The 27,966-nt window shown below is 50.6% G+C and overlaps 1 protein-coding gene across 7 annotated transcripts in view; it reads right to left on the bottom strand.

The window, feature by feature from the left end:
* The window catches only part of DACH1 (dachshund family transcription factor 1), a 179,995-nt gene that overhangs the window by 34,836 nt on the left and 117,193 nt on the right, over positions 1 to 27,966 (bottom strand). For 4 of the 7 annotated variants that reach the window (XM_032956263.2, XM_032956264.2, XM_032956262.2 and 1 more), the window contains 5 exons: positions 26,031 to 26,186; positions 21,014 to 21,070; positions 18,456 to 18,658; positions 13,179 to 13,305; positions 12,365 to 12,535 (listed from right to left, as the gene is read on the bottom strand). In XM_032956263.2, coding sequence (XP_032812154.2) covers positions 12,365 to 12,535; positions 13,179 to 13,305; positions 18,456 to 18,658; positions 21,014 to 21,070; positions 26,031 to 26,186 — 714 coding nt within the window. The remainder of the gene's footprint in view (positions 1 to 12,364; positions 12,536 to 13,178; positions 13,306 to 18,455; positions 18,659 to 21,013; positions 21,071 to 26,030; positions 26,187 to 27,966) is intronic. The other 3 variants (XM_032956265.2, XM_032956268.2, XM_032956266.2) reach the window with 3 other exon arrangements.

Here is a 27,966-nt window from a genome sequence, read left to right as displayed (position 1 = left end):
TGTGCAGCTGCCCGTTGTATTTTCTGGTTGTACCGCAACGTATTGTCGGGTCGCAACATTTTCGTTGTCATTTAGGTTTCTGAAGAAGCTCTCGGCGTGCGAAGCGAAACGTCGGACAACGCTGCCCAAACCCGAAAACCCATCTGACAGCCGCACAGCACACAATCGCGAAAACCTAACGCAGTGGTGTGTCATGAAGAAGGGCCATTCCCCGAAACGTCGCCTATAATATACTGTTAAGGCCACACACGCAGTGTTGATACTGATGAACGCATTCCGTTTTACGTTGTTAACGGTGCTTGTTGCGCCACCGCCAACGCAGCAGCGACAGCCGCAGCAGCAGCATCATCACCAAATAAATAAAATACGAATTAATACAGAGATGGCAATCCAACACACACACACCCACAAAAAACCCTGAAACCTTGTTTAGGACATCAAACATCAGACACCACAGCCTCACCACAGCCCTCATCAGAGGTGACCTCTGGCTCTGTCTGTTTTTTTTTTAAACGGTGGTGGTGGTGGTGGCGGCCGTGGCGTTGTTGCCGGTCTTTTTTATTGTGTTTTTTCTAAAAATATATATTTTATTTAACCCTTTCCCCCCCTCCCCCCCGTATCCCAGCAGATTTCCCGCGGCCGTGTTTGCGCGCAGCATTAGTCGGAGTGCATTGGAGAGGATGTTCGCTAATTAACGCGCTGCGTCTGCCAGCGCTCGGCGATCGCTTTAATCTATCGTGTTTTTCCTTCGCCCGGTCGGATAAACAAATTAAGGAAAGGATTTGACATTTCCTCTCTCACTCGGGCTGCGACGGTCGCGCGACGAACCGCCACCACCGCAACAACAATAAAGGAGACGCGAAGCCCAGAACCGCACCTCTGATTCGCACAGTTGGCTACGTACGGTGCACAAGAAGTTCAATATACATACATGCAAATGATGACGAACGCCACTCGACCTCCTCCTCCCCCCTCCTCCCTCTCGCCCCCAAACCCTCCCGCATAAAAACACACGTCCGCATCTGCGCGGTCTATCAAACGGCGCGTCTCACACACGCAACACCAAAGCAGAATCAAGTCGCGGCCAAAGTGATTTCCTGCTCGAGTGACCAACTGAGACATCGGTGGCTCGACTCCCGCATTCACAGCCCCGAGACAGTGGTGGAAATTCCACGTTCCTATGTCGGGGGTGAGTTTATTCCGCAAGACAACAGCTGTTGGCTTCCCCCGCACATGGTGGTGGTCATTCTGTTGACCCGACAGCGATGATGGAGCTTGTCACCTCCCCACACCAACCGGGATTCCCAACTCGGATTTTAAACGATTATTGGGAGCCGCTTGCTCTCCCGCTGAAACACCAGGCCAGACGATTAAATGATCCAAATCGCCCCCAACAACGACACGTCTCAGAAGACGTGGGAGTTATCCGCACTTTACCCCACCACACGGAGAGCTGCCAAATGACCGACTATGATGCACTCATTTATACTGCTGGGTGGACAGAGGCAGTTTCAACTGCCGCACAGGCCGATGGGTATGGAAGATGCAACCCCGACGTTGCAAGTCCAGTCTGGACATCTGTCAAGAAGAGCTTAATAGCTCATCAGATTTCTCGAGGATAAATAATCTGATTCTGATTGTCTGCTGACCATGATTACACCACGGCACTAGGAACCCTACAAAAGGCTGTCTCACCAATAAGAGCGACAATGTTTTTGAAACACTCCCACCCTGTTGATGTGTTCTTGCTTCCCGTCAACGTGACCAGCGTTACAAAGGATCTGGCAAAAAGCACAGCGGATCCCGGAACACACGGGACATACAAAACACAGGGAACACGTGAAACACAGGGAACACGTGAAACACAGGGAACACGTAAAACACAGGGAACACGTGAAACACAGGGAACACGTGAAACACAGGGAACACGTGAAACACAGGGAACACGTGAAACACAGGGAACACGTGAAACACAGGGAACACGTGAAACACACAAAACCCAGGGAACACACGAAACACACACACGGGACATACAAAACACACGGAACACACGAAACAAATAGCACACACGGAACAAACGAAACACACTCACTGTCTGGATCTCCGAAAACACAGAACACTCTGGGAGTGTTCTACAAGTGAGCGGTTCTTGGGTACAGATTCGGCCCCCCTCCTTCATCGAAGATAAGAAGAGTTCTACCGCACTGTGATCACATGACAGTCTGCGCAGCTCTTGCTGGCTACTGACTCAGTGCTGAGCGGCTGAGCCGGCTGCTGTGCGTACGCCGCTCTGTGTCGGCAGGTTCCGTCGTCAGCACCAGAAGCGTTCGCTTGACGTGGCATTGAAATACTCTACCACGGCTTGGGTGTCTCTTAGCTACACCTAGACATGTGGTGTGGGTGACCCTTAGCGACACATAGACACGTGGCATGGGTGACTCTCAGCCATATCTAGCCATGTGATGTGGATGTCTCTAAGTCACATCTAGACATGTGGTGTGGGTATCCAGGTCAGCCACAACACCCAACAGCGGCAGAGCTCTCGTCAGTCACATCCCCAGGAACACATCCCCTATTTGTTGTTGTTGTTGTTGGTGGTTGTAGGACGACGTGTGTGGGGGGTAGGTGGGGGTGGGGTGGCAGAAGGGGAGAAAGAGAGGGGGGGCCTGCGTACATCAGGGCATTGCAAACGTAGCCGCTTCTCATTTGCACTTGTTAAATATTGACATCCTTGAGCCGGAGAGCAGCGCATTAACATGCGGGCGCGCGTGTTTTTAAAGCCGGTCACACACTGTGACACGTTAATGGATTCTGCTTGATGAATAAGGTTTTATGCCTTCCACTCTGCTGTCGCTGCTGAAATATAAATGGCTCAGGTTGACATTTAGGGCCACAGCGCAGGATCCTCATTCATTTTCATCTGGGCCCTCCCGAGCATAATACGACGACGTACACACACACATGCACAAATTCACGCGTGCGCACGCCCAGACATAGCGCACGCGTGCGTTTTGTGCGTGCGTGTGTACACACACACACGCGGAAAACACACGCACGCACGCTCGCACGCACGCACACACTCGCAAAAAAAGAGCAAAGGCAGCAGGAACAACGGGAAAGGGAGGTGGTCACGTGACGCGATGGCCACTTAAGTGCCCACACTCGCCCCACGGGCGTCAACTCAGCTCATTACGATCGGCAGCAGAATCATCATCAGCATCATCAGCATCGTCGCGGTCGTAACCATGTGCGCAGCGTCGGCAGAGCTACCAACTCGTGGTGGATTACTCGGACCAAGTCGCACACAGACAGGAGCAATTACGTAACTGGGTAAAACCCACTGACGATGATGACATCGCCCTAACCCCTCGCTAGCAAGACCCTCACCCGTCTTCCGCGACAGCCGTGTGCCTCTTAAGAAGGGCACGGATACCATACGCGCTCGTTACATATTTTAGTGTTAAAAACGATCACCACGTAGAGAGAGATCCCTGCCATAGCAATGTGGAATTTCCAACACTGGTGCAGGAATGTCATGGAAGATAAGCGCAGCCCCATCGCTCACGTGTGTGTGTGGTGGCAGTGGAGAGCGGTGGTGTAGCGGTTAGCACGCTGTGCTACGAAACCAGCAACCCGAGTTCGATTCCCGCTCACGGCCAATACCAGTGACGATTACCCGAGCCGGTTCTGGGCCTCCCCTAGGCCGACTCAACCTCAAATGAGTACCTGGTGCAGTGTCTAAACATCGCCACTGGGAGACAAAGGGCGTGGTACTGGCTACCCAGCCTCTCGTGTGCCGTGCCGGCCTTCATAGGTGCTCGATAACAGCACTTGCCCCAAGTCTGTTAAGGCTATACAAGGGATCTTTGTCTTTGTTTTTGGTGGCAGTGGTGGCGGTTGTGGTAGTGGTGGCGGTAGTCGTGTTGGTGGCAGTGGTAGTAGCGGTTGGTGAATGACGCCCGCTGGGCTCAATGACACCCGTCTGCTCGCGACGTAACATTGGTCTGACCGCACTTATTCACCGTTTTGCGCTGTGGGAGTATTTTTTTTATAAATATATATCGTCTGACAAAAGAGAGCTCTCAAACGATCCAAACCCCCCCACCACCACCACCGGTGAATCGACGCGAGACGTCAGCTGTCCGCAATGAGAGCAACGCTAAACCTGTTGAGCAGCGTTGACAGCCTGACTGACGGACGGACGGACAGAAAAAACGACGGACCCGCTCACTCACTTGCTCGCTCGCTCAAACATCCCAACATCCCATTCCACTCACGGTAATTGGCAGCGGTGCGGGTACGAACAAAGTACATCAGCGTGTAAGCGAGATAAATTGACACGGAACACTTTTTTTATTAATATTAGTACTATTATTGTTACTTTACGCTGTGGCTTTTCTGATTCCACTCCCCCACCAAGCCCCCCCCCCCCCCCCCTAAAAAAAACTGGTCGCTTTCACACACACACACAAAACTCCCCTGCCGTCCTCGTTCGATTAATTTTCTGTCGAGTGCAATCATACCGTCCGTGTGATGCTGTCTGTCTGCATCGATCGGTGCCGGCTGCTGATAAGTGTATCGGTGGGGGGGGGAGGGGGTGCGTGGGGGAGGGAGGGGGGGGTCGTGCAGGAGGGGGGCCTGTCTCCCCGGTGTAAAGAGCGCGTGCACGCGGATGTCAATATACGACGGACGAAAGCTCAATTCTACCCCCAATGCCGTTTCATTCCGCCGCGCGTTCTTTAACCATTCGCTCGGGGGAGTTGGGGTGAACAACAGCGGAACAGACAAATTCACCCTCCTCGCCACACAGATGAGCATCATTATCATCGTCGTCGCTATCGTCATCAGTCATGATAAATCCACTGCTGGATGAAGACCTCCGTCCCCCACCCCCACCCGCACCGAGCCGTTGTCGAATCTCAATCCTGCGATGTCGCGAATCCAATATCACACACAGCAGGGATACGTCTGTGAAGTGTCAAACAGAATATCATGTTCATTTGTCTATGAATCATCACAATCTTCAACCATGTTGAATCCACTGCTGGAAGAAGTCCTCTTCCAAGCCATCGTGATCATCATCTTTCATGGTGCGAGTTATGCAACCAAACCATCTGCGCTTGAGCTGATTTCATCGCTCCGTCTCCACGGTCCATGTTCCTATGAGCTTTCAACAGTCTCAACTGCCGGCCATCATGTCCTTTGTACGAGATGTGTGCTGTGCAAGGCCACGTACGTTTCTTAACATTCAAGGTGATGTTTCTAACCTGCGTGGGTGACCTCTCGAATCCATGCGTCCCTCTCCCTGTCTCTCGGTGTGACTCCAAGCGTGCATCTCGCCATGCTTCTGTGCGCACTTTTCAGCTTTCGTTCCACGTTCATGTCCGTGGAATTCGTTACCCATCGACTCTCTACCCCCCCCCCACTCCTCTCCCAAGTTCTTGTAACCTTGCTCAATTGAAGGAAGGTGTTAACTCTCAACCTATGAAATCTTCAATGGTTGCTGCTTTTCGCTGGTTGCTCGGCATTTTGGGCCTATAAAATGTCTGATCCATGCGTCACAGCAGTTATGATGTAGACTGGCTGAGACCTCTCTTCTTTGCGCGATATATTTGGTGAAGCTGCTGCTGCTGCTGCTGCATTGGCAGTAGTGTACAAGCAGTTAACAATAAAACACGCAAACTCTACCTCTCTGGAACTCTCCATGTGCCGTGACGAGACGTGTCGTTGCTCGAAACGTTCCCTATTGCGTACACGTTTCCCTTTTTTCGGGCCACAACAGTGCTACTGAGGAACGTGTTTTGAATATTCTTCGTTCACGTTCGTACATTGTGAACAGCGCGCAATTTCAGCCGGAACGGTCCACAGCGGTGTTCTGGGGATCATTTTGGCACCTTGGCACATCCATCTCGCCTTATTATTTCAAATAAACCAGTTCAGAGAAATATAGAACGCACAAATGTAAAGTAGTGTTATGGATAAACCCAGTTCATAGGATTATAGGAATGTGGAGCACCAGGATATAGGATAATGTATAGACAATACCTTTTAATTTAGTGGTAGTGCCTTTACGCCAATAATGGCAACTCCAAGCCAACCTATGTATAGCAGTGTTCCGAAGAAAAAACATCACGTGTTAAATAAAGCCCTGATCATTCTTCTTATTATTAAATTACAACGTATTATGGATGAGCAACGGGGTCAAAATCAGGGTGGGAAAGGGGCATTACCCGAGTGAAACTCACCGAATGGCTAAAAGGAAACCCGAGAAGAAAAAAATACAATCGCGAATCTTGTTTTGGGCGACGGTAAAAAAAAAACGCGCAGATAAAACCACGCATCGCTTCCCACACTCGCCACACTTCCTCTGCTCTCACTCATCGAGTTACAAAATCAAATTACGTTGAAAACAACGTATATGTTTAAACACACACGCGCGCGCACACGCACACACGCACACACACACAAATATAAATATATTACGCATGTATGCGTGCGTGTGTGCACGCGTGCCGCACAAATGATTGATTCACCCTATTTTGTAAATGGATACTGCATAGGCGATGTGTTTGGGCAAGCTTTCAGTTTTCTAAATTAACTGATGCAATAATGATGTATTTATTGTTTAGTTTTAGGGGACTGCACTTATTACAAGTCCTAACGGGCCGTTGTTTATAGCACCTACTCGTTGTTGGTGATAGCCTTCATAATTTTACACTACCCTACCTGTCTCGCCCGCTCGTTCTCCTCCCCTCTTCGCTCCCTCAAACCCCCACCCCACCCCCACCGATCCACCCGCACACTCTCCGCCTCTTCTGTGCACGGCATGTGTGCGGGCGCGTGGGGTAATTAATATTCGGGCATCATGAAGCTCTGCACTCAAGGTCAGTGCCGTTGTAAACTTGAATGTCACGCAAAGTCCGTGTGTTTGTGTCTCCCGCTTGACGCTCTGCATGTAAAAATGTGCCGTGGAGAGGGGGAGAGGGAGAGAGAGGGGGAGAGAGAGGTGGTGGCTTTGGAAGGACGATACGACACGGGTTGGGCGAAAATTCGCGAGCGAGCGTGTACGTGAACCCTCTATATTAATTATCGTGCTGGCTTTAAAAAAAAAAAAAACTATTTCACATTTTCAGCTCAACAGAATTGGGATGCAAAGGATCACCGTAACGGGTATTTTGACACAATTGCTAAGCACACGCCCAGAAAATGTCAAGCGGCGGCCAGCAACAACCAGCACTGTTCTCGAAGTTGTACTCGGCGTTTATTGTAAGAGCTTGAGGGCAAAGAGATGATGATGATGGGAAGAGGGAATTACAGAGTGGAGCAGTTCGAGTGAAGAAGCAGAGTGTGGTGAGTGGGTGAGTAAGTAAGTGGGTGAGTGGGCACGTGAGAGGGTGTTGTTGTGTGTGATCTGTGGTGCGGTGGTTTAAAGTGTGGAGATAAGACGAAACACTCAAGTCTGGTGCAACCTAGTCCTCAATCAACACGGGTGGAGGATTCGACAAGTGATGGTAATGGGAACAGCAACCACAATAGTAGCGATAGAAGAATGACCAAGAGGTGACTGACTGCCGGTGACTAGAGTGACTGCAGTGGTATGGAGGGATGGAAGAAGTGAGAGCAATAATCACAGAGTACACAGAGGGGTTGGGTAAAGAGGATTGGGCTTGCAATGGGTTAACAGGCGGGGACAGCAGCAAGCCCTGCGTGAGAGACCCAAGAGGCTCTGTGCTGGCTCTTTGTATAAATTATATCAACATCACCGTTACCACCGTTATCATCAGATCAACCATGATCAATCCACTGCTGGATGAAGGCTTCCCCACACTGTCACCATCACTCGGGATCCCACGACGTTAAAATGCGGCCAGCACCTGCTGATTTTCATCACTCAATTTCCTCGTTGGACGCGATATGATCATCCGGGCATACATATAAATACAGCATATATATGCAATATGCGTACAATTTTTTGTTTTGTTTTACAATTCAAATATTCCAATCAAAACAGAGAAAAGAGTCTCGGAAGGAAAATTCACTGAGAAGGGACATCGCACGGATTTGCTCGTCCGCATCGAAGGGCCACGGCAGCTCAGCGGTAGAGCGAGCGGCTCGCAATCGGAAGGTTGCGAGTTCACATCCCAGTTGGGAGGGGTTGAGAATCAGCCCCGTCGCCTCTCTGCAGACGACGACAAAATGAGTAGTACCACTTTGTGGGGAAGACTCACCCCCGCCATAGGAATGCAGAATATCCAGCACTGAAATGTGAGATGACGCTCAGTTGAGCAGACAATCACTTTACATCTTGACAACAATCGTCAATAACGCTGTGGTGTTAAAGGAAACATAATATATAATAGGCAACGTTTCATGCAATGACCCTTATTCATATCACAGTGCCAATGGTTCTTCTTCATGTGAAAGACCCAACTCAGAAGATCCCTGGGGTTTGATCTTTCGCACAAACCCTGGCAGATGCGGATACCTGATGTCCAAATGGAAAATGTTAATATCTCCATCATGCAACTGGAGTCATCCAGAACAGACTGTACAACGTATAACTACGCAATGCCCGAATCCACAAATACGAAGGAGACAACACGACAATTACACTCCGCTGCTCCTGGCGCGGTTATCTGGCTTGACCCCCTGAATGTGAAATTGTAGTTGCTGCTCTGCATCTACATCGGCCATACAAGAGAAGTACATGTGGTATCATGAAGGGAAAATTGCCCAAAACATCATCTATTATATATTTTCCTCACATGGTGACACTTGTTTTTGACGAACGTGTTGAGATTTCGTTTTGTTGACTATGCTTGTGCACCCACTACCAATGGAGCAGCGGCATCACCGAGTAATTGGTTTAAGTTTCAACGTTAACTTATTTGGGGGTCTATCTCACCATAGCCTCAGCACTGCAGGCACTGGGTTTGGGAGCCGCTAATCGGCGAGCGATTTATCCCACGCCGCCGCGCGATGCTGATCGCGTGCCGCGGAACCGTCACCACGTCTTGTCATCTCGGCGTATTCGGTGCACGTGCGTGTGCATGCGCGTGCATGCGCGTGCATGCGTGTGCGCGTGGTGTGCGTGCGCGCTTGTGTGTGCGATATCTGAAACCCGAGAACGTGTCTCGCAAAATTTCATATTCTTCCCAAACTGTTCATTAATGCGATGATTTAAAATGTAATTTAATTTTCGGATGAAGTTGCGTGGATATGAGTGGAGGGGTTTATTACAGCCAATTTGAGGCATAAGGACCGGGTCCTGTGCCAAGGTGGAAAAAAATATACGTAATGAAGAACGGAGGGGAGGGGCGGAGGGGGTGTGGGGCGGGTGAGGGGGGGTCGACAAAAAAAAAGCAGGAAGAAAAGTTAATATGAAAAATCTCCGCTCTGATGTAGCAGCACAGACGAAGCTGTATCGCCACTAATCACTCATCCCGGGTCCCACGGTGCCCAGGACAAAATATTTATAACCACGCAACATTTGGTCTGGCTTGGATTTCAGTGTCTCTGCGGCCGTAAGTCATCTGTTCCGGTGGCCGATCTAAGGAGGTTTTTCCATTTCAAATGAAGCAAGGGACCAGAGGAGAAGGGCGGACGACTGCCCAACCCCATCCCTCTCATCCCCGCCCCCGCCCAGCTCCATCCACTCTCGCGTGGCCCTGGTCTGTACCCACCCCAACCCCCTCTGCCAAACCCCCTGCACTCTGCCAGCCTGTGCCCCCCTCCTGCCTCCACCCTCCCGCCACACACCCACCCCTGCCCCCATCGGTGCCACCCCGCGGCTCGTAACATCTGCTCGCCCGGGCGGCTCCACTCTAGCCCGCTCGCCCCCATGCTCACCCGCCCACTTTCCCACTCGCTCGCTCATCCGCTCGCCCGCTTGCTCACTCGATCGCGCACGCACACACACACACACATGCGTGCACGGGCACAAGCACACACCGTCTCACCCATAAAGGAAAAAAAGCAACCCCTAATTTGTGGTGCAATGCAGAGGTCGCCGGTCAGATTCGATCTCCCGGCATGGCAACTGAAATGACGGTGCAAGTTTCTGAAATTCTCCACCCCTCTCCACCGACTCCATCCACCCGGCAGTATAATTGAATACAGTACACCAGAGTTAATCAGCCGTGTGTGGTGGGGTAAAGTGGAGGCACTCCCACCTCCTGACAAGGCAGTTGCCAGATGGCAACGGAAGTAATGAGACTGTCAGAGTGGTCCTTGGAGGTCAGATGTAGATTGTATCCCATCTGAGGGGGTCTGAAGTTCAAAGTTAAAGTTACAAATGTGTAGATCCAGAGACATGGGAACACCATAGGCAAAGCAGGAAGGCAGCCATAACTGTCGCCAACAATTACCCAAGCTCTGTGGCCCTCATTGGCACCACACTTTGCTGTCTAGCCTTCTCCTGGCAAGCCAGGATATGGGGCACCTCGACGTTCACCCACGGTAAAGGAGTTTCGCGACATCTGTGTGCGTGATCCGCCAATCCTCGCTGCCTCCACAGTGCTGAATTACAAGCAGCCACATGCATCATAAGCCGCCGCCACCGCGTGGCTAAAGGGATCTAGCAGCAGGAGAGAAGCGATGGCTGGGTGTGGCGGCCCCAACGGCAAAGGACCGTGACGACCTCTTGGACCTTGGCCTTGATAATTACGGAATGATCGCCGTAATTATCGTTAGTTCACCTTTGTTTGCTCCTTGGGCTCTTGCCATTTTGTTGGGGAAATATAAATGTCAAATGTCAGACAGAGGCATTTGATGAGACCGTTTATACTTGGTTTTCACCGACACCCAACGACCCCCCCACTCACTCACCCACTCCCTGCCCCAGTGAGGAGTCAAAGTCAAAAGTGGTTTCCTGTGCAAATGAGCAGTTGAAGGCATTGGTGCTCACATCCCATTTACCACCCCTGCATAGCCTGTGCTGGAAATCCCACATTCCAAAGGCAGGGATGAGTCTATTCATCGGACAACTACCGTTGACTTTCCCACAAGGTGAGGATGATGATGATAATAATGATTAATTCATAATAATGATTTAGTATAAATTGTTATTTGCCCCATTGTTACAGCACAAGGCTATCACAGCCACTATGTTTCACAGATGGATACAGAGTACCAGTAGAGAGCAGGATTGCTATTTGGTTTTACCAAAGCAAATAATTTGCAGTGTAATTCACGAATCTGTTCAATTGTGGACCATAACGGGGGCACACGACGACCTACTTTTGCGAATGACATCAGGGGGCTCTCTCTAACGTCCGCTGCGAGTGAAGCAGACAGCACGTGGTATTATTACTACGTTTAATACCACGCCGCGGTATTAACTGGGGCCGCTGCTGGATTCAAACCTTGAACCTCTGCGGCAAGAGGCGAACGGCTGCCGCTGGGCCGCGTCCGTGCCCAAATGAATGCTGACTGCTGTCACGAGTCCTTGCGCTTGCCGCTGTCGTGAATTAAACACAACTTCACAATGAATTACAAACTAACCATTCTGTCACGACCACAGAATCACGCGAACCGTCCGTGCGTAACTTCATAACGGGCACTGCCGAGACCTGGGGACTACATCGGCTTCCATCGTCATCAATCACAGATTACTGTCATCGTAGTCGTCCTCATCGGCGATGTTCACTCCACTGCTGGATGAAGACCTCCTCCCGCAAGCCATCGGCATCTCTTACGGTACTTGCGATGTAACAATCCCACTAGCTCCAGCACGTGAGCCGATGTCATCCCTCCATCCCGTGGTGGGATGCGCTGCCACCAGAAACACCTCCCATACCGTCGCGCCTCCACCACTCGTCCACCGTCACGTGTACAAAAGTCCTTGAGGCAGCCCCGTGGCATCGAGTGGGGGGGGGGGTGAGAGCAGGGGGGGTGGCCAGAAGAGGTTGAACCCCCCCCCACCACCCCACTGAAGGTTCAGCCTCCTATTCTAAACTCTATTAATCAAGTAACATGATAAGTATAATTAAGCAATGGGCATCGAAGCCATTGCAGTATCATGCCCGGCCTCCCCCCTTGAGTGTTTGTATGGCTATCCCCCCTCTTTAAACAAGCTCAGGCTACACGGCTGCCGCGATGTATAGTGCGTCGGTGAAGCGTGTGTGAGCAGGGCCAAATTACGTTTACGGGGGGGGGGGTTGCAGGGGACACACGCTTTGCTGAGGGTGTCCGCGCTGTGGTTTTTGTGCCTTTATCGCGGTTTGGCGAAGACACGGGGGTCACCCCCCACCCCGCCCCCACCCCACCCCCACCCCCCCCCCCCCCCCCACAAACGGGACAGAAACGGCACACGCGCGCGGTGACAACGAGTGGCAACGAGCGGCGACGAGGAGCGGTGACTCACTCTGCTCGGCGAGGCCCCTGTCGTTGCCGTCGTGTTTGGCGTCGTCACGGGCATGGCCGCTGGGCCGTGGGGCCATGGCGGGGAGTGGCACAGGCCCCACGCACAGTCCATTCTGGTGCACGCCTCCTGCCACGCACGCACGCACCAACGCACACCCGTGCAAGGGCACACCTGTGTAGGGGCACGCCTGCGTAAGAGCGCAACCCCGTGGGTAGGGACAAAACATCCGCACGCTAGCCCCGTCTCTCCGGGAAAAAATACACTCGCACGAAGGGTGCAACTGCAGCGAGCGACCACGTGACCGCCCTCACTACGGACGTTCGTCATGAGATGCGGGGACCAGCGCCTTTATGACCGGGGTGAGATGTCCACCAGTATGAATGTGCGTGACCCAGGTGAGATGACGTCCGCTTGACCCAGAAGGGTTGTTCTCAAACACATTTGTTCCTGAGGATCCCTGTGACGCATGAGAGAAGTTTATGACCCAGGTTAGATGTCAGGGTGACCCAGAATTAATGTCCGTTAGCACCCAGGTGACCCAGTAGAGGTGCCAGCTAGCACACCGCGTGACCCAGTAGATATGTCCACTAACACCCGCGTGGCCCAGTAGCGGTGTCTGCTAGAGCACGTGTGACCGGGTGGATATGCCCGTGAGCACCCCAGTTACCTGGTTGAGGCACCCGCGAGCGGTTATTCTGCTAGCACCCAGGTGACCCTGTGGATATGCCTGCTAGGACCCACGTGACCCGTAGGATATGCCCACTAGCACCCAGGTTACCCGGTAGAGGGGCCCGTGTGCGCCCAAATGACCCACCGAGTCGCTCGATGGATCCGTGTGCGAGCGCTGGCGGGGAGCAGTGGCGTGGGGACGGGGGCTCCTCGGATCGCTGCCTCCGCATGGGGGACGGCTCGGGGGAGCTGTCCCTCTCCTCACTCCTCTCCTAGCGGGGGTCACGGTGTCCAGGTCAACAGGGAGGGATCCAGAGAGGGAGGGAGGGAAATAAGTGAGGTGTTATGATTGTAAGGGTCAGAGGTCAAACGCAAAGAGGTGGTGGAGAGGGGAAGGTGCAAAGAGACAAACAAGCACAAACACGCACGTTCCGAAAATGAAATCCCTTTCATAATCACGGAGAAACACTCGCCCGTGGGGTATGCGGATGCATGCCGCCGTGTAATTAAATAAAGACGTCCGACCAAATGCAGAGGAGGCTGATTTATGGGCCGCATGGCGTGCGTGCGTGGCGGCCGCCCCCGTGATTTATCTGAGTGTGAACGCCCGAGCATCGTGCTGCAGTCACAACCAGCGCTGCAGAGGCGTGCGCGAGCGAGAAGAGGCATCGGGTGCGGGGGGGTGGTGGAACTGACAGACAGACAGACACATGGAGGGACAGACAGGTGGCTGGAATAATGGGTCAGATGGGCAGAGACACAAAACGGAAAGATGAACGAGAGTGAAAGCCAGACCCCTCCCTCTGCAGCCAATGCCAGCGACTTGAATTGAGGTTTGTGCTTGCGAGTAGAGGCATCAGAGGTGGCACGGGCAGATGGAGAGGCAGACCGGTTAGCAGACAGGTGGGCAACAGGAAGGCAGACAGAAAGACATGCAGGCTAACAAGTGTAGAAATTTAATGACAGAGACAGAGGCAGGTTGGATGGTAGACAATTAGAAAGTGAGACAGACATATTAGTAAGTAGACAGACCAGTAGGCTGACAGGTACACAGAGAGGCAAACCACAAGATAAATTGACAAGTTTACGTACAGAGAGAGATATATATTAAGACAGATATGTGCATAGACTGAAAGATGGACAAGGCAAGTAGAAAGGCAGATACATAGACAAACAAGCAGGCAGACAGGTAACCATACAGGTTGGCAGATATAGATACATAGATACAAAGCCAAACACATGAAGAGACAGGCGAACAGTCCTATAGACAGACAAGACAGCCAGCTGGTCAGACAGACATTCAGCTAGACAGCCAGATGACACTTGGGCCGACACTTGGACAGGCAGACAGGCGTTCTGCTCGCGCCGTGAGCACTGTGATGTTTTAATTCGCAGCCTCTAATTAATCACAGGTTCGCTACGTGGAGGGGAGGCAAGGGGAGGGCCCTGCACAGATCCATCTGGCACCATATTTGCCATCCGTCCGTTCGTTCGTCCGTCCGTCCGTCAATTTGTTCGCTCGCTCACTCGTCCATTCGTCTACGTACACGCGTTGTTCGCCTAAGTGTTTCGGGATCGGCTCGGCACGCCGTGAGAACGTGTCGCTTCCAATGAGCTCGTCGCCCGCTCACGTGCCGCCAGGATCGGACGCGTTATAATACCCGCCATCGTGCAGTAATGGCCCCCTTCACTTGAGAGATGTGACAAATGCACGCCGCCGAGCCTAAACGGATTACGGCCGAGGCCGTCCGTGATCTACGCTTGGCTCCTCGCGATACACCGCAGCCGATTTAATCTTGTTTACTGAAAAAAACTAAGCAAAAAAAGATAAATACATTCCATCCACCCACCACCACCGTCAACCGCTACCCCCCCCCACCCCACAACCGTAACCCAGCTTATAATAGTCTAATCATCACACGCCCAGCCTCCCCCATGGAAGGAAGCCTGGAAAAAAAAACGAGAAACGCAAAGTGATAGCTCTTAACGGGTAAACAAGAACGGAATTAAATATGAGCAAAGACGAGCCATTTGTCACCCGTGCCAATATTTGCCGCAGACAAGGCTGTCAATAGCAACATTTTTTTGGCTGACTCAGGCCACAGATACTGCTGATGTGCCCGCTCCATCAAGGATGGCTGTGCCACGCGGCATACCAATTATAGATCACCCGCGCTCCTTTGATGTCATCCGCGGGAAAGAAAACGCCGCATCTTTGTCCAGTTCCGTTTGTTTTTTATTAAATCATTGGCGTTAGGCGCGCATTGATTTGATTTTCTTTCTATCCACCATACGCCTAACCACCCCCCACACCCCCACTGAACTCCACCCCACCGCTCCCCACACACTCACCACCCTAAAGTTTTTCCTGTTTGTTTGCCGTTTAGTTGTTGTGGCAGTTGTTGTTGTTGTGTGCTGCAGCTGTCAATAATTTACTGATGTGGCTGGGTGACATACATTGTGAAACAAGGAGCCACACGCACACACCGACAACAACAAAACCAGATGATCACGCAGCGGCCTGCAATATTTACAGCTGAGATACAATACGATAAACAATCATCAGGCACCGCAGTAGCAGCTGTGATCAATCCGCTGCTGGATGACGACCCCCACCTCACCCCCAAGCCGTCGCCATCTCTCACAGTCCTGCGATGCAACAATCCAGCACACGAACCCATCATAACATGGCTCACAAAATATTATCGCTATGGATATATTATTCATACGTAGTTAAAGATGTAATTCTTGACCGTTAAGAAAAGTGGGCATGGGCAGGACACGTCGGCTAGGCGAGAGGGCGGCTGGTGGGCGAGAATAACTACTGAGTGGCGGCCAAAGAAGACAGCCACCGGGGAGATGGGATTCGATGGGGCTGGCTCATGTACAAGTGCAGGGTCGACTACTGAATCGCAGAACTAAGAGGGGACGCGACAACTTGGGAAGGCCTTCGTCCAGCAGGGGATTGATCACAGCTGATGATGATACACATGGTGATCCATTTATAGGTACCCTACTGCTGATTTAATGTTTTGAAAGTGATGGCTTTCTCAACATCGTCAAAGCGATGGGGGAAAGAGTTAAAAGAATGAATACACGTGCACTGGTGGGAGACGAGTAGAGGCTTTGAAATCAAATATATATTTCTCTAATTTATCACTATTATTTTAGTGAGGTTGCCTATAAATGGATTGCCGTGTTATAATCTTTAAAACAACTAGCAGCCCACACATCCTGTGGACGTGACTGTCCATCCCTCCCTCCTGCCTGCCAGCAAAACTGTTTTCTAATAGAGTAAGATTATTATTATTATTTCATTTTCATCGTAATTATTGTGACTGAATGGAAGCAATGCATCAAGACAGTTCGTCCCGTGAAGAGATGGAGCAATGGAATCGATTGATATGCGGGTTCTATTATGGTATTTTTGCACTCCTATCGGTTTTGTATTGTTACATCATGGGATCTTCCTTGCCAGTATAAAAAAAAATCATAATAGGTTTTACCCTTTCTGGCAATAAAACAGTTGTGTTAAGATGTTAAAACACCAAACTGAAACCTTCCGCAAGGAATCATGTCTACATTAACCACATATACTTGTGGTGAACATGCAAACAAAAAAACACATGCTCTGATAGTATATGTGGTTAATGCAGACATGATTCCTTGCTAAAGGTTTCAGTTTGGTGTTTTAACATCTTAACACAACTGTTTTATTGCCAGAAAGGGTAAAAAACATATTCTTATATTTTGTATTGTTGTAACTTTCTGACGCATCCCTACAGGGCATCTGTAGAAAACAAAAGCACTTCATAGCTCATCGGATTCCTCCAATTTGAATAAAGATGCTGATTCTGACCTCGTAGGCACGGGGAGGCCTTCATCCAGAAGTGGACTGAGCGCAGCTGATTGATTATTATGCTAATTTGGATGTACACGTAATATGGCATTACTTAATTTGAACAATGTATTTGGTGCTGCTCCTGCTGCGTTGGCACAAGCACAACCAACAATAAAAACAAAACTCTCTCTCTCTCTGGCCTCTCTACGTGTTGTGAAGATTAGGGCCATTGCCCGAAAACGTCGCCTGCTTTTCATAATTTTCCTTTTAAAGCCTCCTGTTATTGACGGAAGTGTTGAGTTTATTGTCATAGGTATATCAGAAGGTGGCTCATATTAGACATTCGTCAATAACACTGCTCTCAAGAGGGAAAAAAAATATATACACTACATGACATCTCGGGCATTAGCCTCTTCTTCTTCATAGGAGACAGAGAGGTTATCTCTATCATAAATTTATTTTACAATAAAAAAATAAATGGCCTTGAAAAGAAAATGTCTACCAGGGCCCCATGGTGGATATGAATGCAGTCTCTCAACTATTATTCACTCAAGCCCGTGTGGTCACCTCTCTGTCTCTGCTTTGAAGGACGATTGCCCGAAACGTCACCAATTACGCACTTGTCCTCTTTAGGGCAATGTTATTGAGCAATGTTTTGAATATTTTATTTGGATATACACGGCGATACGAATGCAATGCATTTCAATTACAATCCATTAGCGCGTAGTTTTCATTTAACCCATCCTCGTGTATTTTATCAATCATCCCCCCCCCCCTGTCAGATGATGGTGAGGAGGGAGCTGAGGGGATCGCACGACACAATCTGCCAAAATAATAAACAAATATATGGCAATTCCTTCAGCCGGCATTGCAAGCAGCTGCCGTGGCTCTTGCTGTCCGCGTCTTTCCTTCGCGATCTCTGCGAGATAAAGGGAGGACGGAGAGAGGCAAGAGAGAGAGAGGCGAGAGAGAGAGAGGCAAGAGAGAGAGAGGAAAGAGAGGGCGAGCGAGCAGGGGGAGAGGAGCAAGGGCAGCTTGCCCTGCTTGCTCGCCTGCCCTTGCATGCCAGCTCTGCTCCTCGCGCGTTTGCAAGCAGCAGCAGCATCATCATCATACAACAAGCATCATCCTCCTGCAAGAGCAGCAGCAAGCAGCATTATCATCAGCAGGAGCAGCAGCATCATCAGCAGCATACAACAAGCAGCAGCAGCAGCATTATCATCATCATCAGCACACAACAAGCAGCAGCATCATCCTCCTGCAAGAGCAGCAGCAGCAGCATTATCATCAGCAGCAGCAGCAGGAGGAGCAGCAACAACATCATCAGCAGGAGCATGAATGCTCCATACAGTCTGCTCTTCAACCGTGCATCATGCAACTGCAGAGCGGGGGGCAAACACGAGGGGCGGGGTGGCGGGCGACGAGGCTGGGATTTTATTTGGGGAGGGGGATGGGGGGGGAGGGTCTGGGCTGGCGTGGGGACGAAGGGGGGGGGGGGTTGTGTCGGTGTGGAGGGTGATGATGATGACGACGACGACGATGATGTCCGTCGCGTCGTCTCCCCTCCCCCGCCGCCGTTACCTTGAGGCCCGCGTCGAGCCTGAGCGGGTGTCCGGGCTGAGCCTCGCCGGCCCCGGCGGCCATGTTGCTGGCGTTGCCACCGCCACCGAGGTGGGTCATGTGACCCATCGCCATGGTGACGGAGGCGGCGTGCGGCAGCGAGACGGGGAGGAGCGGGTGCGACATCATCATGAAGGGGAGCGCGCTGCCCATGTGCTCCAGGCCTGAGCCACGTGGGGGGGGGGGGGGGCAGGGTGGGGGGTTTGGGGGGGCGAGGGTGGTTTTGGGAGGGGGGGGTGAAGGTGGTTTTGGGGGGCGAGGGTGGTTTGGGAGGGAGGGGTGAAGGTGGTTTTGTGGGGCGAGGGTGGTTTTGGGAGGGGGGGGTGAAGGTGGTTTTGGGGGGCGAGGGTGGTTTTGGGAGAGGGGGTGAAGGTGGTTTTGGGGGGTGAGGGTGGTTTTGGGAGGGTGGTTTTGGGGGGCGAGGATGATTTTGGGAGGGGGGCGAGGGTGGTTTGGGGGGCGAGGGTGTTTTGGGGGGCGAGGGTGGTTTGGGGGGCAGGGTGGTTTAGGAGGGCGAGGGTGGTTTTGGGGGGCGAGAGTGGTTTGGGGGGCAGGGTGGTTTGGGAGGGCGAGGGTGGTTTTGGGGGGCGAGAGTGGTTTTGGGGGGCGAGAGTGGTTTGGGGGGCAGGGTGGTTTGGGAGGGCGAGGGTGGTTTTGGGGGGCGAGAGTGGTTTGGGGGGCAGGGTGGTTTGGGGGGCAGGGTGGTTTGGGGGGGCGAGGGTAGTTTTTGGGGGCGAGAGTGGTTTGGGAGGGCGAGGGTGGTTTGGGGGGCAGGGTGGTTTGGGGGGGCGAGGGTAGTTTGGGAGGCAGGGTGGTTTGGGGGGGCGAGGGTGTTTTGGGGGGGCAGGGTGGTTTGGGGGGGCGAGGGTGGTTTTGAGGGGGGGCGAGGGTAGTTTGGGGGGCAGGGTGGTTTGGGGGGGGCAGGGGGCAGACGAGAAAGAGAAAGAGATGATGATGATGAGGATGGCGAGGCTGACTAAAACAGGGGTCGGCAAACTTGCAGCTCCAGAACCTTATGCGGCTCTTTAAGGATCGCCGTCTCGTATTCACCACGCGGTGCACTGCACCTCGTCACATATTGACGGGGGGGGGGCGTTGTGTACCGAATTCGAAACAAAATGCCACTTCTTGTTATTTTGATTGCCGACCCCCTGGACTAAAATAATGAACCCTTTACCCCCCCTCCCACGCCCTCGGGTTTAAATATTTGGCAGTGATTATTTTCAGGTAGTAACAAAAAAAAACACAAAACGAATAATGGGGATGGTTTTGGATTTTTAAGGAAATTTTAGGGTAACTTTTTTTTCGGAATTTCGGATCAGCTGCACCGTGTTATTTAGATTATTTTGCTGCTATAAATGTCCACGTGATAAGCCACGTCGTTGAGCTACCATTTGTGACCAGATCGCTTCTAAAAAAAGAAGCGAGATAACTCAGTGGACTTTGCAGGGTAAGATCGAATAGTTTAGTTTTATTTGTCTATTTGTTGAAGTGTTTTGTTTACCTTTCCTATACTTTGCACTCCTATCGTGTTATTGTATTGTTTGTTGTAAACGTTCTTACCCGCCCCTACTGGACATCTGTGGAAAAGAGATGTATCGCTTGTCAGATTCTTCCAGTATAAATAATGACAACGTAGTCTGATTCTGACTCGGGACTTTTCACCAACCCCCGCGCCCCCACGCGCCCTCGACCGTAAATATTTGCCATTGACTATTTTCAGTAAAAAAAAAAAGTAGAATAATGGGTTTTTTTTAAGGAAGATTTAGGGTAACTTTTTTTTTCAAAATTTCAGATCAGCTGCACCGAGTTATATGCCCACGACTGTGACGTCACTGGACGGCACGTGCCGCCTGTTTTTGGCGGGAAAGCAGAAGTGAAGCGGTGTTTGTGACGCTTCTTCCCTTTTTTTAATACTAAATTGAAGTTGCTCTGTGGGGGGGGGGGGGGGTTCCGGATCGTCCGAAATTTCGTATCCAGGCCAGATTTTCAGTATTTTTCTGACGAGCAATCAGGAGCACATCTCCATCGCAGCGACGCATTGCAGTAAAGCGCATGGGGTTTCAGCCAGACTGTGGGAGTTTGGGGGGTATCGCTACTAACGAAACGGTTCCAGGAGGTTTCTGGGTAGATTACAGATAGGCCCTTGCTACTTTCACCCCCCCCTCCCTCCCTCCACCCCTTCATCACGGTTAAGAGTTCTACTGCACTGTGATTGTATTACATCTACACAACTCCTACTGGATGCTGTCTTCAGTACTGAGCCTGCTGCTGCTGCTCATGCGCCATTGTTGCACGGTGTTAAATATTCCATCAGCGGCACAATCAGCATTTATGTCACCTTCCCGGGAAACACGCCAACGTCGGGCCATTGGCATGCGGTTGGACCAACGTTCGAACAACGTTGGCCCAACGTTCCACGTTCACTCGGATTGTCGAATGCGGAGTCGTGAGCACAAAAATATAAGATTTTTGTTTTGTTTGTCGTCGCACTTTCTGTGGGTGTCTCTGAGCCATACCTAGAACATTTTGGGAGTGTCCAGATAGCCACGACACCCACAGTGGTAGCTGAGCCCCTGGTTAAGAGACAAATGGGGCATCACAATCGGGATATCTCACGGCGCAGAATATTTGAAAATGAACCGCCGCAAATATGATGAGCGAACCCGCGATCAAAAAACAGACCCTAAGTTTTTATCTGGTTAATCGCCTGATTAAGCTGGTTGTTGTAATCACCAGCGAAACGTCGTACTCAAATTGTAAATGTTGTGGGTTTATTCTCCAACACACCGGTATGCTGCAGTAGTAACTAATAGGCACTTTCTTTTACTTGACAAACATTACTGATTGGCCGTGTCGGGTGGTGGCGGGTTTAACGACACATTTATATTTATGCGATCTAACCCAAAAAAAAACCTTTATTACAGATAATATTGGTCACGAAAGCCCTCGTGTTAAACAGAGAGCAAAGGTTGATATTGTTGGAGGAAACCCCCCACCCTTCACCCCCCTACGGGGTCCCAATCCCCAGTGATTTAAATTTTAATTCCTGTGACGGCTAACATCAGTTGCAAGTGCAATGTGGGTGTATTTACGTATGCCATGTGGGGAGCGGTGGGGTAGCGGTTATCGTCCTGTAACACAGACCCAGCGACCCAAACTCGATTCCTACTCACGGCCAACACCAGTGACGATTATTTGAACCAATTCTGGGCCTCCCCTAGGTCGACTCAGCCTGATGTGGTGTGCAAACATTGCCACTCAGCAGACAAAGGCGGCCGGACGTGGTGCTGGGCTCACAGCCCCTTGTGTGCCATGCCGGCATTCATAGACACTCGCTAACAATATTCAGCTGTAGAGCGAGCAACTCGCAATCGGAAGGTTGCGAGTTCACCTCCTGATTTGGTGGTTGACTCAGCCCATCATCACTCGAATGTAGATACAATAGATAACAATTTGTGGTTAAGTCAAGAGTGGTTGTCCTATGCATAGACACGCCCCCGCCATAGCAACGTGGAATTTCTCCACCACTGCTTCAGGACTGTAAACAAAATGAGCACCGATGGCCGAATGATCACTTGAGCAGAAATATCACTTTGACGGCACTTGCCCTAACAGTGTGCGAAGGCTATACGGGGGATTTTTGTCGTCTGTGTGTTAGGGGGGTGGGGGGGGGGGCACACTCGCTGCTAATGTGATTGTGTGCGCGTCAGGGTCAAACCGGCCACGCAGCTCCGGGAGAAATCAATCGCTGGAGGATGGGCGACATGGCAAAAGTATTTATAGAATTATGCTCGATTTGCCCCATCGCCAATGGTGAGAGCCATCAACACGTTTAGTCCTACAGACCGACCAGCAACAAACGGGTGACTTGGCGAAAACAAAACAGCATCTTGCTGTCCCTTTGCCGGATGCCCCTGCTGAGACTGCTGCATTGGCAGTGGTGAAAAACACAGTTAACAATTCAACACGCGAGACAATAACACTGTAGCCTTGCAAGAAAAGGTGTATAACAGGCGACGTTTCGTATTGTTGGTATTCTTAGTGCATTGTTGGTATTTGTGTACACATCTTCACAGTGCATAAATGGTATAATTTGTTTACACATCTTTCATGTGCTATGAAGGCCCTTTTCCCGAAACGTCACCTGTTACTATATGTTTTTCTTTATATCTTTCAAGGCCACAATGCTATTGACGAATGTGTTGAGTTTGCGAATGACTTCATGAATTATTTCCGCAGAGTGGTGCACATATTTTACAAACTTCTTTGTAAATTTCCCCACTCAATTTTTATCCCTATTGTGCAAATTGGTGAATAATCAATTCTTAAATCTCGCAGAGCAGCCGCGATCCGTGGAAGCGGATATCACAGAGCTACCCCTGAGGTCCCTTCACGTGACCTCTGGTCCACACAGTAGTAGAGGGTAGCACTTGCCCACCCACTCTACCACATGAGAGTAATGTTCGCTGCATGACAGTAAAACCGATATGATTCTCAAACCTGAAATTGTAACTACAATAAAGTGCGGGGCAGGACCATATTTAACGTGACGGTATTTATGTGGAGTCATTCGTGACTGGTCTGAAACCATCAACCAACTACTACTTGAGAAGCCGGTTTTAATCGCAATCTAGTCCCCGTGGGTCTCCATGTGAATCTATGAGTCTCTATGCTACTCTCGTATGGGTTTCGGTGTGAGTGAGTCAGTGGTGACCGTGCCAAAACCATCAGATCACTACCCCCCCCCCTCCCATCCACACGAGAGCCCGGTTTCAATCCCAAGTGGTGGCTGAATCCTGCGTCGTCGGAACTTGGGACCTCTGCAATGATGACTCATCGCCTCTGACCTCTGAGCCACTCGGCCCGCCTCAAGAACATTTTAAAAAACAAAATTGCACGATTAGCGCAGGTGCTCGCGTGTTTGCCACGTCTCGAACCACGTACGCAAGCAAGACACGCGCACACAAACACAATTGTCGTAACAGAACGTTCCATTCCATTCGTTGAGTCATTGAGTGCGTTGTATGACATGGGTCACATTGGCGATGGAAAGTTTACAAGATCTGTTAAAAACATTTGTTTATATATATAATGCAGTGATTAAATATCCACGAATACAAGAGGCAGTCGGAATAGCACTTTACGTAAAACACACACATAAATAAATAACAAGCAATATTTACTCAATCGGTGATTTGAATATTCATGGCCGTTCGCGCAAAGCGCGCCTCTTGTGCCACCGGAAGATGAATACGTTCACACATCACCACCGTAATCAGCTAGGATCAATCCACTGCTGGCTGAAGGCCTACCCCAAGCCATCGCCACCCCGTCAATGGTTCTGCGACGTAACCATCTGTGCAGTGCTGCGTGTGACCCAATGTCATCGCCTTCTCTCTCTCTCTCTTTCCTCGGTGATCGTGCTCGTCAAATGCTCTCTCTATTTAGCGATGGGCATGAACAAAAACAAACTTGATACATTCTATTTTGACGTCGATGTGGACTCTATGGGCCTCTGCGTGAGTCGTTGGTGACCGGGACGACGCCATCTAGCTCACCGCGTGTGAGAGATCCCAAAGGTTTTGACATATATGGCATTGATCGCTCCGACGAGGATCGGCAAATCGATCTTTTCCTCTAGAGGTTGCGTTTTTCACTCGGGACAAAAGGCCCAAAAATATCGGCGAAAATATACCATCCCGCATGCCCGTCCGTCGGCCGTCTTTAATTTTAAAACTCTTCGATTCATAAATAAAAACTTGGTCCCACTCCAAGCATCATTGACGGGGGCATCGTGTAGGCTGTAAATACGTTTAATGTCCACGTTCTGGAAAGTAGACTAAGTTAGCTGCTGCTGGTTAGGTGTTGACGATGGTCCAATACCCTCCGATATTGCAAACTACTCGATCTTTCGACGTGATTTGGACAGTAGACTTAAGATCGCGGTTGAGCCTTTCTGCTTGAGCAGGAGCCTCGTGCCACTGCGTTGTGTGCATAAAGTTATTTAATAATTGTTGTTGATTCCTCCAGTCTTAAGTAAAGATTTTGATTCTGTTTTTGTTTTGTAACGATACATCCTGGTAAAAGTGACGCACGTCTGTGTGGTTCTGTGTTGACCGTGAAACACAACAACAACCACAGCCTTCTCCTCCTCCCCTGTTTACTATGAGGTGTTTGCTATTTTTCTTCTGATCATTCGTTATTTTTTTCGATAATAAACATCGCTTTTGAATATCTGCATCGCTCTTTCGTGCCCAGAGTTAATTTTAAAAAGGAAAAACAACGTCGGGACGCTTTGACGCCTTTCATTTAATCAATGACGCCATCTCTTCGATCCGTATCAAGGCTTTGCTTTCCATGTCCCATCCACACGGTTGCATTCCTTGGCTGCCGCTCCATCATTATCCTTGACCGTTCGCCGTCGTCCCTTCTAAGCCGTGTGACGTGTCCTGCCCAGCAAGCACCGCTCAAATTTTCTCACGGTTTGAATGACGGTCTCTAACCTGCGTGCGGTTCTCTTATCCCAGGTGCTCATCTCTCCGTCTCTGCAGAGTAATCCCAAGTGCATCGCTCTCTCTCGCGCTCTCTCTTTTCCTCTCCTAACTGGCCAGGTGGCTCAGGCGTAGAACGAGCGGCACGCAATCGGGAAGGAACGCGAGTTTAATTCCTGGTTGGTGGGATGACTCAACCCATCATCACTCCGGGATCGATAAATTAAGTACTACTTTATGGGGAATTCAACCCTGGCTGTCCTATGGATAGACTCGCTCCCAACATCGGAATGTGGAATTCTCACCACTGGCTGAGAGCTTTAAACAGGATTCGAGCACCAATACCTCAATGATAATTTGAGCGGAAAATCACTCTGAATCCGTTATTCTCTGGGCATTTTTCAGATTATTTTTCTCTACGTGTACTTTCGATTTCTACAAAATTCGAAGTTACGCTGAGCGTCGCTGTATCGGAGGTGGATTCTATGGGCGGCGAGTTTCTACCCCCTTGGCTCTGGGTTGAGGAGGCCACAAACTCCACTCAGGGACTTCCAGACTCTGGTGAAATGTGCTGGCAGTGGCATCATTTGCAGCGCTCTCACGCATTTACTCATATATCGACTCATATAGAGACCCATAAACTCAGACAGAAAGCCACTTACATAAACGCTCACAGATTCACGCATTTACCAATATATTTAAGAATAGACTCAGAAACACTCAAATAGAAACCCAAATAGCTCTAAACTCATATAGAGAAACCTATAGACTCGTGTATTGAGTCCCATACACTCGTTGAGAGCCCCATGTACTCATAGAGGGTCCCATAGACTCGCATAAAGATCAACAAACTTGTCGAGAATCCCATAGACTCGTAGAGAATCCCATAGACTCGTAGAGAATCCCATAGACTCGTAGAGAGTCCCATAGACTCGCATTGAGACCCATAGAGGGAATGTACTGGTAGGGTCTTCTGCACCATCACCACTACAATTAATTACCCCCACCCACCCGCCCCCGACAATTGCGTCTCGCGCCTCACCGTTGGAGAAGAGGGAGCTCTGCTGGAGCTGGGTGAGGGGGTGTGAGGTGGGGGGGCCGTGCGTCGCCGACAGGGGCTGGGCGCTCATCCCCGGGGGGGTCAGGGGGGTCTTGGGGGAATGGTGCTTCCCCCTGTCCCACAGCCCCTCTCCTCCACCTGCCGGAAACACGAGGGGGGGGGGGGGGAGGAGAAAGCAGGGTGGGGGGGGGGGGTTAAGCCCGGGTCCGTATTTGGACACTTGGACAAGCATTGGTGGTTCTGGAAGGTCATCCACCTAAGGAGATGGGGCGCCGTGGAGGTGAGACGTTAACTACCTCGCCTGGTATACAGGAGGTCGTGGGTTCGATCCTGACCATGACGCGTGTACATTTGGAGTCCGCGTGTTTTCTCTCTCTCCGTGTGGTTGCATGGATTTTTTCTCCGGGTCCTCCGGTTTTCCCCTTCACGTTTAGAATCATTAGGCGTTTAGAGTATTTGGTTTGTTATATATTTCCACGTGATAAACCACTCGGTTGAGATAAAATTTTATGACCAGGTCTCTTTTGAAAAATAATCAGTTCGGGTGCCAGGGCGGATTGGACTCAACACCACCCAAAGGTGTGCTGCTCACAAATGGCAGGAGAGGGGCGCGTCTCCTACCCATCATGCCTTGCATGCGTGTCATGTGACCACCACATTACATGAACGATACTTTCTCTCTCTCGGTGGCATCTGTCTGTCTCCAGCCTACGTTGGATCCGAGCAACCGAATCGCTTATGTGCGGCCAGTTGCGAACAGTTGCACGACCGGTTGCTCACGGCATCGATCAGCTCGCCGATTTGCAGCGATGCGTTTCGTCGTGTGCAGCAGCACATTTGGGACCTATCATTGCTTGGTACAATTGTGAGTATGCCATTGAAAAAAGTAACACGTGGAACATGTGGTTTCTGCAGAGCAATAGGTAAGATTGTGACGACGGGATCGCTCCTCCCATCATGCTTTGCGCGGCAGGGTCCAAAATGACCGAATGCTAAGGATTACACCGCCAATGACTACATTTGGATTATACAGAGCACATGATACTCTACCCTGGTCTCTTGAGTTCTCAGCTGGTGTAACAAAATAGACTTCGACTAAACTTAAACTTGAACCTGACACTTGTTTCAGACCACCAACTCAAAGGAGTCAAAATTTATAGTCATTATTTTTAGACAGCAGCAGTTGATTGCCAAACAACTGTACCGGTCTCACCATTGGGAGGAATCACCAGTACAACATAGCATATATTTTAAGTTCCTGCACAAAGACTTTACCGCAATGATCTTCAGTAGAGCTAACAATTTATTGACCTGGTTAAGGTCGGGACAGTCCTAGTGCTTTCATGCGATGCGCTACAAACCCGGCCACCCGAGTTACGTAGATTCCCGCTCACGGCCAACACCGGTGACAATTACCTCAAGTACCTGGTGAGGTCTGTAATCATTACCACTAGGCAGACATAAAGTCTGTCCCGGTGTTTCCCCTCGAATCTTTTGTGAAAATCGGGATCTGGTCCTATTTTTAGATTTCCTGGTCTCGTGCTGAACTCAAGATGACTCGGGCGGGGCTACCTGGGGAGTAGGTGGGGCTACCTGAGCAGTGGGTGGGGATACTTGAGCAGTGGGCGGGGTTTAGTTGAACAGTGGGCGGGACTATATGGGCAGTGGGCGGGGCTACTTGAGCAGTGGACGGGACAATATGGACAGTGGGCTGGGCTACCTGAGTAGGAGGCGGGACTACTTTTGCAGTGGGCTGGGCTATCTGAGCAGTTGGCGGGACTATTTGAGCAGTGGGCGGGGCTACCTGAGCAGTGTGCAGGGATTACTGAGAAGTGTGCGAGGCTACCTGGGCAGTGGGTGGGGCTATCTGAGCAGTGGGCGGAGCTACCTGGGTAGTGGGCAGGGCCTATGAGCAATC

Source organism: Petromyzon marinus, chromosome 18 (assembly GCF_048934315.1).
Source record: "Petromyzon marinus isolate PM22_M1 ecotype Great Lakes invasive population chromosome 18, UKy_Petmar_22M1.pri1.0, whole genome shotgun sequence".
In the NCBI taxonomy this organism is placed as follows: Eukaryota; Metazoa; Chordata; class Hyperoartia; order Petromyzontiformes; family Petromyzontidae; genus Petromyzon; species Petromyzon marinus.
Note: the sequence above shows the minus strand (reverse complement) of the source record. Positions and strands in the feature narration are given on the sequence as shown.